Source organism: Argiope bruennichi, chromosome 5, assembly GCF_947563725.1.
Source record: "Argiope bruennichi chromosome 5, qqArgBrue1.1, whole genome shotgun sequence".
NCBI classification, from domain to species: Eukaryota; Metazoa; Arthropoda; class Arachnida; order Araneae; family Araneidae; genus Argiope; species Argiope bruennichi.
This window is the reverse complement of record NC_079155.1, coordinates 59,284,364-59,296,546: the sequence shown is the minus strand read 5'-3', so window position 1 is coordinate 59,296,546 and position 12,183 is coordinate 59,284,364. Positions and strand designations below refer to the sequence as shown.

Here is a 12,183-nt window from a genome sequence, read left to right as displayed (position 1 = left end):
ATTAAAGTTAGTAAATATAACTATTTAATAAATAAAACTATTATAAACAATATTCTTATCGATTTTTTTCATTATTTTTGATTAATTGTTTCTACAAAAACGTTTATGTCAAGTAGATATTACTGATATTACAAAATCTCTCATTTTGTTTTGTTTATCGCTGTTTTATTAAGCGCCTTCTCTGCTGTTATAAGCTAAAAATATACATTCATTATTAATATAAAAAATATACATTATAAGCTAAAAATACGATTATTATTAATAGAAAATGTGCGAAACTTCATTCCATGGGTGTCAAATATACATTTTTTTAATAGGTAGTATATATTTTAAATTTTATGAAAATGTGATATGTATTTGTTTTGTGTACCAACTTACACATCATAATTCTTATAAATATATTCTATAAAATATATTTATATTCATTTTCTATAGAATATATTTAAGAAGAATTTTTTTACAGCCCTGAAAACGGAGATAGAGCAGCCGACTGTACTCCCATCGGTGCCTCCCCTTTACTTTCAGGACATAGACAAGATGACAGTCCATTGTTGAGAAAAAAATTTCCTGGTAGGTAACCTATAATTGTTCTAAATATACCAGCAAAGTTATTTATTGCAGTGTAATAATTTACCAGCAAGTATTGATTCATAAATTAACGTTATAACAACAATGTACTGAAAACTTAGAAATGGGAATCTTCGATTAGGATTTGCAGACGTTGATATTTTCTTCGATTTGAAATAAATGTATAAGATGGTTAATAGAACTATAATTGATGTGAGTGAGTAATATTGTTCTACAAGGTTTTTAAACTAAGTTTTTTCCCAAATTAATTTATTAAAAAAACATGCTCTGATAAAGAGTGGTTCTAAACTACCCCGATATGATGCCATATGCTCTAGAGATTATAGGAAAATTAGGAAAGCATAGTTTGAATTATAATCACAATAAAAAAATAATATTTGAAACGATGAGAAATGTAATGTTTCATAATTTATTTTAATGCTAGTTCTTAATTAATTTAAAGCATAAAAGAATATGTAAGATCGATTTATATCATTAATTATATCTTTCCTATTAATTAATTTTAATAAATATTTAGAATATCATTATAGTGTGTATTGTTTTTGTTACGACCGAAATCATTGTATAAAACTAGTCTGTATCGAATGGGCGTATTAATTATCACACAATTACGAATAAAATTGATATACTACTTCTTATTTACACACAGTAATTTACATTTCAGTATATATCCCTGAACTATTTGCTCCCAATAACAATTAGCTATATTTTCACATTTGCTATACTATTTCATAGACGGATTACATCTCATTTTTTATTTTTAATGTTTGCACTCTATAAACAAGAGTTTGAAAATTGGCGCTATTTTTCAGCTAGTTTTATATTTATGTTTCGATAAGAAATAAAATACTTCTCATATTTTTTTTTCAAAATCCACTTCACATAGAGTTTTTGAAATATAAAATATTAAACCTACTTTCCATTCATAATTTCATTTAAATTTCATATAAGATTTATTACACATTTCATTCGCCTATGATGTTATTAGCTTTGTTCTTCATCCCCAAGTTATGAATTTATATATCTCAAAAACAAAAATATAATATGATTGTAGAGTAAAGATATTTACAAAGTGAATTTGAGAGCATAGATAAATCATATTGTAGAAGCGAATTAATGATTTATATGTATATGTATTTATACACCTCCTACGCATAGATAGCAAAATTTTCTGGACAAAATAGGCCCACTCCTTAAGAAAATAATATTTATAAATTTATATTTAAACTCGTTTGCACAAATATCTAAATTCTTTTTAAAGATATATATATTTTCTTTGAAATTGTGCATATTTTATTTTAATTTCAAAGATACAAGGCCTGAATGAAATTATCATTTGTTTTCAAAAAAAAAAAGAAAGAAAGAAAGAAAAGAATGAAGTTTCTTACATAATAACTTACACTTATATAACTTGCCTAGACATTCTTCAATGTCGAAAAAATCAAAATAAATAACCAAACTATGTAAGTTGATGTAAAGTATCATACATTATGGGAAGGCGAAATACATTTAAAATTGAAAGGTCCAAATCAAATTACTGATATCCGAAAGATTCAAAAATCAATTATTTTACGAATAAGGAAAATATTTACTTTTTATTATATTGCAAAAATTACATTTTTACAAGTAAAAGTTTGAATTAAATCTTCATTAAGTTAAGAAATCCGTGCTTCCAGAACAGCTCCCATTGATTTAAATAAATGCTAGTAATTAGCTTCCATTTCCTACAAGAGTTTTTCAGGAATCCAATTAGACTTCTCTCATTTAAGGTATATTTTTGTTTGGATTCAGTAAATGGCCCTCATAATTTATATTTAAAACAACTGAGGCTAGAAAAAAAAGATTATTCAAATGTCACACTGAATTTTCTATTTTTAGTTATTCTATCTTATTATTAATATTCATGAAATCGGATAAACACTCGTTAAGTCTATAAGTCTTTAATCCATTCTCCAGACAAGTAAATTACAAACTTGAAACTCGGAATTCCAAAAATATCAGAAGTCTTTAATTATGTAAATTCATAAGTATTTCATTATTATGACGAGTAAATATAATGTAAATATAACTGCATCAGTCATAAGGAGAGAAACTTTTATTACTTTACATTGGTAAAGTGAAAGCTTGAATTATCAGTTATAATTTTATTTCCGTTTAAAATTTGAATTCAAAATTACCTGCGATTAGTCAATCACAGTTTGTTAACTCTAATAATAAAATCCAAATAAAAAAAAACTTCCAGTCAACAACAGATGGAAGCTGTATGGCCTTGTCTGCATAAGGATGTTTATTGATGAAATTTATATTCTTTATATGACTCTAGCTTAAGTGGCTTAAACCCAATATATAATTTTAGAAAGTTTTTTATTGATTAAAAAGGTACAACGAAATATTTTTTTTAAAACTTATGAGGAAGGAATACCATTCTGTAGATCATTTTACATTTGATGTGCCAAATGTTCCTTTTGCAAATATCTTCTTGTTGCTTGTTGAGTATTTTACTGCTAATGTTGAATAATCAATAAGAAATACGCATGACAATAATAACGCATGTATAATAAAAACCACTTTACGGTTTAATAATGTTTAATAATTTAATAAATGTGGTCGCTAACATTTTTCCAAATGTAGATTGGATTTTATTAAAAAAACATTTTCCTCTTCTGAAATCCAAACTTCATACTTTATTTAGAATGTGGTGGTAATCCATTCTATAATATCTGAACAAGAGTTAACTAAATATTTCTACTTATTTAGGTCACCCTAAATATTGAAATTCCTTAACTAAATATACAAGTTATAAACAACAAGAAAATACTTGCGAAAAGCAAAATCAACAATACGAAAGAAGACATTTGTAACGAGTAAATTCAACAAATATCAAACATTGAATCAAAAAGAGATTTGCAACAAGAAAATTCAACAATTTTTTTCAATATATGTATGTAATCATGTTTTATGTAACAATTCATGCAAATCATACTTATGAAAAGGTGTAGGCAAGAATGTGCAATAAATTCAATTATATACAAATTGCAATCATTGCAATGCACTTGAATATTGAAATTCCATAATGAATATACAGGCAATGGAGCAACAAGAAGAAATTTACAACGAGCAAATTTATCAATCATCAAAAAGACATCTGCAGCAGACAAATTCAACAATCAGGAATTTGCAACGAGTAAATTCAACAAACTACACAAATTTGCAACCATAAGACATTTGCAACAAGAAAATTCCACATGTTTAGCATTTTGCAAGAACTTCTACAATTATCTGAGTGCTTGTGAATTCATACTTAGATTTTGCTTTATCTTTATTCTCTTCAAAACGCAAAATCCTTTATCTATGAGTTTTTATTGTACGGAATTGGCGACAAAACACTTCTATCTGTTGAAATGCCGCAAATGAGGAATGAATCTTATTATTTTCAAGATAAAGGAATTTGCAAAACAGCGCCCTACCTGAAGACTTCAGAATTATAGGAAATCAAATCCTATTTTATGCAACAAGTTGCAGAATTATGAAAAAACAACATACAATTTATATACAAAAAATGCGCAATAAAGGAAATTTTAAATTTTATGCAAATTGCTATAATTGCAGTATTTAGTAAGTAACTGAAACTTAGATTGAAAAAGCAGCCATTAAGATTTTAAAAGTTTTTTCTTTCCTTAACAATTTTGGATATAGCTAAATTTTTAGCTTTCATCAAAATTTCTCTTTCCAAATCATGACCGAACAATAAACCGAGTAGGAAGCAAAAGTGATGAAAGAGATAAAGGGAGCAAGAATTTCGATCTTATATAGTTTTAGAAGGAACTTACAAACAACGTTTTGATACCCTGAGAATTCCGGCTCAAGTCAATTAAAGTAGTTACAGAGAAGGTAGAGTTCGATATATATATATATATATATATATATGTATATATATATATATATATATATATATATATATATATATATATATATATATATATATATATATATATATATATATATATATATATATATATATATATATATATATATATATATATATATATATATATATATATATATATATATATATTGTTACGAAATTTCCGGGTTTGTTTGGATAGTGGAAGTTATATGGTGTGGAGAACGCTCAATCAGCAGGCGGCAGTAGAAAATAAAAATAAAGCAACGACGTTTATTTACACCAAGACACAAGGGACAGCACAAAGACGACAACTATATACAGCATAGAGAAGGCAATTATCTTCAAACTGAGACGTGCACACAGCAGCGCACAACGAGACTCTACTGCAGACAGTAGCGCACAGCTTAGTTCCGCACTAGCTTGACTCCGTCGCTGCTCCGCTAATCTCTGGAAGGCTAGTTCTTTAGCGTCGATTCCGACTACTCTCTTCAATTCACAACGACCCTCCGGCAGCTGCAGACTGCCTCCTTTTATAGGTCTCAGGATGCGGGGCTAGAAACCTCTCAACTAATCAGGAACGTTCGAGGCGTATCTCGGTTCCTAATGCACGGATCGGAAAAATTTCGGGTATAATCTATTTTAACGCCAAATTCGTCGCCAAATGGTCGCCAAGCTCTGGGACCTCCGACGCGACACCCGGACTCCGTCCAATACAGACGACTGTAAAACGGTCTTTCTGATGATGGAACCAACTATGCTGGGAAGCAGCATCACAGATTCGTAACAATATATATATATATATATATATATATATATATATATATAATATTTCTTTCTTAAAATAAAGATAAAAGATCATAATAAGGCCTAAATTGATTCTTACTATTTTGTATGATAAATCATCTCTTAAATTCTGTTTAACGCGTAATTAGACTTTTCAGATTTGAAACGCTCAGCTAATTGTTGAAACTACATATCTTGTTAAAACCCATTGCATTACATTTAACTGTGACACAAAACGATCACTATCGCGCATTCCATCTAAATGCCTGTTAATGTACAAGAATGAACAATTTAAAATCAATTACAACCTAGGTTTTGACATCAATTACTGTGACTCATTTTAACATCAATTACTGTGACTCATTTTAAATCACTAATCAGACAGATTAGATTCCAGCAATTCCTGTCAAATATATAAATTCTGGTACGCACAATTACAGCAAAGAATCAGAATTAACTGCGATGTATGTGAGTGTAATGGAAATAACAGGTATTTTGAGGTATCCACTGTACTAATAGTATCATATTAAAATATATATACTATGGAAGCAATTTAAAAATTATCTCTTTTTACTTAATATCTTATCTATTATTCTTTTACGGTTAAATGCCATGCAATATTTATAAAGAACTTTTAGTTAAATATCGAAAATTTAACAAATAGATATCCTACTTCAAATATTTTTATTCTTCTAAAAATGCATTATTTTCAAAACAATTAAATAAAATGAACACTTTTGAAAATTCACGAGGACATTTTTCTAAATGTGAAACAACAAATAAATATTAAAATATTTTTTTTTTTTGAAATACTCGAATTTTTTTACGGTGATTTTAAAACATTTTAAGCAAATATGTAAGTTAAATAGCTCTGTACAATGGTTTCTTATTATATTAATATGTATTAATATATGCAAATTGTATGAAAATAATAAAAGTGGATGTTAAAATGCATTCTATCCAGTTAGATATAAATATATACATAAAAAATTCTTTTATAATATCTGGAATTCTATTTTATTAATGTTATTTGAAAGAGAACATCGGGCGAAAAATATATGTATTTCAAAATTATTTTTTTTTTTTTCGTTTTGAGATTTATAGTCATGTTTATATTTATTTTTTAGAAAAATGTTAACAAATTAAATTTCTCAGTTATTTATTATTTGATTTCCTTTCTTTGAATTAAATAAATCAATGACTCAATAAATAATCGGATAGCTACAGAAAAAAGTTCTTTTAAATTATTTCTTTTAAAAAAAGTTTTGTAGCAGTATTCATTTTATATAAATTATTCATAAATAATTTTTTAAGACTCCAAAAACTGTTTAAACGCCTAATAACTCTAGAAATATTTATTTAAATTATATTCACCTTATAAAATTAACTGTGAAACAATATATCATTTTGTTAAAGGTGAAAATATAAAATAATAGCTTAAATAAATAAAATCAAACTGATTTTTTATAGTATTAATATAATATTATATTCCTGAAATTTTCTTTAAAAAAACTAACTAGTAAAAGTATAAAGTAAGAAAAATCTCTTTAAATAAAAACTGAAATAAAGAATGTTCTACTGCTCAAATTGCTAAACTTTGTTTTATTTTACTTGGGAAAATTAGTCTTTTAATTATAAAAAAAACATATCATAATAAATTATATAAATTAGTTCATTTATTTGATATACAGATATATGACGTTTTTAAAAGTGAAGATTAAAAATTGCTTTTATGTAGGAAAATAAGAATTTTTCATTCGGAGCTAATAGAGACTGGAATTCCTAAGCAAATATTTTTCGCACCCATAAAATATGTCTAAGATTTTTTGAAATACATACTTTTATTAAAACGAAAAGAAAATTTACATAAAAATGAATAGTGCAAAGATGAACAAATTTACAAATAAAAATGATGGATACATTGAAGTATATACATATTAAAAAAGTATGTCAGGTCGTATTATTCAGATTGAAATTATTCATTAATTCTATGAAGAAAATAAATGTTGCTTTAGATTTATTTTTAGCATTCTGGAAAAGTACAAATGTAAAATTTTGATTTTAATGCAAATGTAAATTTATGAATTTAATGGAAATACTGACATTCATAAATTTTATACCAATTGAAATTTCAGATATATCAAAATTTATTTTATTAATAAATAATTGGAAATTATTCTTCTCTTTAAAGATTTTTATAAATAATAAAAATCGTAATTATAAATTCTCTATCCATCTGTGTTTTTTTTCTATCTCTCTTTATATATATATATATATATATATATATATACGTATAATTGTATCACTTTAATTCTAAGCGCCTGATTTTTACCAGGTATAGAGTGTACATGAACATAAAAAAGGGTATATCAACTGAATTTGGGGAAAAAAATGCCTTTGAAATCTATGACATGAATGTGTGTCTATACAATCTTTCTCTATTTGCTTGAGAGTCACTCGCTGGTCAGGGATTTAACAATAGATAAATAAAATAAATGCTAAATATTACTCTAAATCATACTTTTTTTCATTCGCTGGTCAAGGATTTAATAATAAATAAATAAAATAGATAGTAAATATTACTCAAAATCTTTTTTCAACACAGAAAAAAAAAGATGTGATTACTAGTTAATACATCGTCTTCTTCCTTTACAAGACAATTTATACAATTTTAAATTTTACTTTTATTTCTTACATACTAACCAAATCTCATTCCTTATCATCTTTCATCCTATAAAAAACACAATATTTCATTGAAATGAGCAGCATTCCCTTTAAAAAATTTCTACGTTAGTTTATGATCAACGTTTGTTTTCATGTAAAAAAAATTAACTACAAATAAGATGTGTCAATAGTATAAATGAGTTTCTCTGTGTAATTTATTTGCAAGTAAATATGTCTAACCAAGGGTTCTAAAATTTAAAATATTTTTTTATTTATTTTATGCAGTCTCGAAAAATTCATAGAGAAAAAAAAAGAATAGTATTTTAAACGAGTTACATTGAAATTATTGATTTTTTTTAATATTAAAATTAGCAAAAATATTTTTTTCTAATTCTTAATGAATTTTAAAGATTATTGATAGATAATAAAAAAGTAAATTTTGCTTTGTTAGTCGATAAGGTAATTTAAAAATAAGGGATGTACATATTTAAAAATATCAATAATCTATAAGATAATATAAATATATTAATTTACTGCCTATTTATATAAACAAATAGAAAATGAGACCAAAAGTAAAATTATATATATGCATGTATAGAGAGAATATAGTTGGATGTGGGTTAATTCTATTCTTTCTATTGAGACGGTGTGCAATCGAGAAGTTTTTTATATTTAAAGTTAAGTATTTTCTGAAATTCTAGTAAATACTCTGAAAAGAAGAAAAAAAAGTGATTTCCTTGTAAACAGTCCTATAGTAGAAGCTGTTTTTCGATATCTCTGCGATGGCATTTAATATTACGTATTCCGAAGAATAACTTAATGTCAATGTAACAATATTATTTAACCTTTTGTTCTAATAGGAATTAAAATAATGAGTTAGATAAACATAATGATTAATATAATAAACTTTCAGTAAATACTGTGTAACCATAAGATATCTCCCATAATTTAAAGTCATCTATAACTAAAACTAATGAGATGTGGGAAGATAAAAAATCTAGATTTTTATAATTACCTTCCACTCTTCATTCATTCATTAAATTATTAATTCATTTAATTATGAAGTGATTAATAAAAAATTGTAAGAGGATGGCGAATTTGAAATTAAATAAATAAATAAGCAATCATTATAAATTTTCCTATTAACTGAGATTAAATTTTTATTATTATAAGTATTTGTGAAATGGGGTATTGATGGACTTGGTAAAATAATTAATATTTTATATTTTAATTGATATTATATATATTATTTAAATATAAATGTATTTTAAATAGCGTCTACTGGAGATACTGCCTTTTTCCGATATTCCTGTCACCAAAATACGTAACGTGTCTTAATTTTTTAAATAAATTTACGAAGTTTATCACAAGGATTTCTGTTATTTGCTAAAATAAATGTGAGTTAAATATATATTTGTTGTTAATGTATATTTAATATTATGAAATTATCAGGAAAATTAAAGAAATCTTGCAATCAATTAAATCAGAATATTTTCAATGTAATTTTATTCAAAATAACAATAATAATTTTAGAATAACATTTTTGAATAAAGAAACATATTGATTATTTTTTTAAAAAAATTCCGAGCAATAGCGAAAAATATGCCATATTTGGATTTCTATAAATTTATTTTTTAAATTCATACATAAATTAATCTATAATTATGGAGGAAATTAGGATGTTTTATTAAATTATTGATATCGAGTGAAAAAAGCATTTTTTTTCCAAATAAAACAATATTCTTGCCTCTGGTGAAAATTAAATACGAATACTTCAATTCATATGATTTAAAATAGCATGACAATTTTTTTGTTCAGTGTTATTTTCTTTTTATTGCTTTGACAAGTTTTTAATGATTAATATTCCTCTGAACTAAAAGTGTTTAAAAATAAATGCATAATATAAACTTTACTATTACTGAATTCGTAACAGCATATACATATATATTATTTTAAACTTTTAAGAACCATTTCAAACAAAATGTATAGCCGAGCCATTCTGAAATTTCTTTAAAAAGCTCTTCTTCGAATTGTATGCAACCAGGCTAGTCCATTTAAACCTTTTTCCCATTATTTAAAATTTACGTAATTCTGAGGCATTCCTTACTATTCTTTTTAATTTGGGATTTGGGCAATTCTCTGCACCTGTATATTTGCTTCTTTATCCCGTTTGGAGAAAGTAATAAATTAAATTTACTTTTTTGAACCTCTTATTTCTATTTCCCTTTTTCTTGGCAACCCATTTATTTTCTCAGCACATTTTATTCACTTTAAAGAATTGCGTTTACTTTTTCTCTGCACGGTAAAAAGAAAAAAAATATTCCATTTGCAAACATTATGTAGTAAGGAATACCTATAATATCTTCTAGAATTTCCTTAAAAAAATAAATACATTTAAAAAATGATATAAATTAAATTGCAGCTTCGTAATAAAATGGGGAAAAGATATGGAAACATCATCCAAATTTAATACAAAAATGGTAAATATATGTATGTTTTAGGTGTTGTATCATCTTGTTAATATTTTATAGCCTTGGTATAGTTTTAAATTGTTTATTTTGTTCTATGTAAACATGAATGTTTATTTATATAGTCCGATGTATTATGATAATTTAATGCTTTTTCAAAAGTATTTAAATTGAGCCTCATTTAAAATACTATATTTATTTACTTATAAGCAAAGTATCGAAGATTTTTTTTTATGTTTAAACTGTGAATATGTCGTTTTCAGTTAGTGCAATAAAAATTTCATTGATAAAAAAAAATGTAAGTTGGTATTTAGGAGCATTTTAAACAAAGAAATTACCTGAAACAAAAGATTTATAATTCATTTTTGTAATCTAGAGAGAAAAAAATTATGAATTTTTATACAAATAAAAATTAGTGCCTAAATGAAGTTTAATAATTAATGAAATTCATTTACGTTTTCTTAATAAATCATATATAAGGAAAGTTTAATAATAGTTTTTTTCAATATAAAATTGTCCAGCAATTATTTATAAAAATAATTATGGGAAGTAAGGAAAATATTTACAATTTGAAATAATTGATTAATTAAATCGTTTAATGATAATTCATAATAAATTGTCATTTATCTATAAATCAGTCAACCATCTAACTCTCCGACCCGCCCTAAGGCACACGGATTTAAACCATAAAACTGAATGACCGGACCGCCGCAACAGCAATTGGCGTGAACTGTGGTTGAGTCCTAAGGGCCGTCACCGGCCACGGTACAACCCTCCCCGAAGGAAGTACGTCCCGTCATCGATGGGAGGAGCCAGATCCCCCACCTATTAGTGTACCCTCCAGAGTGGCGAGATCCAACCACCATGCCGGAAGCATCTCATCCTCATTTCGAGGTGCCCCCCCCCGAGGGTCGTCATTTATCTATAATACAAAATAAGTCATAAAATATTTAATAATAAATGGTCAAAACATTTTAATTGTATTTAGTTAAAATGTACTGAATAACATACAAGCAATTGCAAAATAATTGCATCGTTGTTTTTTTTATAACTTTTCCGAATTTTTTTATAAATGTCCCCGTTTTAATTCTAACTAACACACATTTTTTTAAAAAAAGACATATTGTTGAACAGTTTATAAACACTTAACCGTCTCATTACTAAGATCATTCGAGATCAAGTACATCAGACTATTGGAACGTTTGAATTTTCCTTCGAACGCTGAAAGATTCTCTAAACCTTCGAAAACCGCAAAGGGAGTCCGTGTTTTTAAGAAGTTGATACACAAAAGAGAATCCCGCTTAGATGATGACTACTAAACAAATATATACTTTGGGGGAATTCTTTCCGAGATCTCAGAAAACTTCATGCCCTGTGATCCATTTGGATGAACTCCTCTAACAGAACAATGCAAGGGCCACGTAAGGTCAATCAATCACATTTAACGGAAAGGGGAAGGAGAATCATAGTGATATTCAGATATCTAGGAAACACGCTGTGGTTTCTCTGATTGGCGTTTGGGGCCTTTTGATATTGATAATTTCAATAGCATTAAAAATGCATACCGTGATATAAAGCATATATGCAATAAAGCAAATAAAATTTAATATAATGTAAGCAGTGAAAACAAATGCACCGAGTTCTATTTTCATCGATGAAATATTATTGCATATCTGTGAACCTGAATTATAATCTTCAGAAAAAATTATGGCTCCTTTTAACAATTTAAATTTTTCATTCATAATTAACTTCATATTTATTTTATAAACATTC

The 12,183-nt window shown here is 26.1% G+C and overlaps 1 protein-coding gene across 1 annotated transcript in view; it reads left to right on the top strand.

Annotated features, from left to right (window-relative positions):
* LOC129969346 (B-cell receptor CD22-like) overlaps positions 1–12,183 on the top strand; it is a 297,654-nt gene that overhangs the window by 265,531 nt on the left and 19,940 nt on the right. The window contains exon 13 of the mRNA XM_056083883.1: positions 464–570. Coding sequence (XP_055939858.1) covers positions 464–570 — 107 coding nt within the window. The remainder of the gene's footprint in view (positions 1–463; positions 571–12,183) is intronic.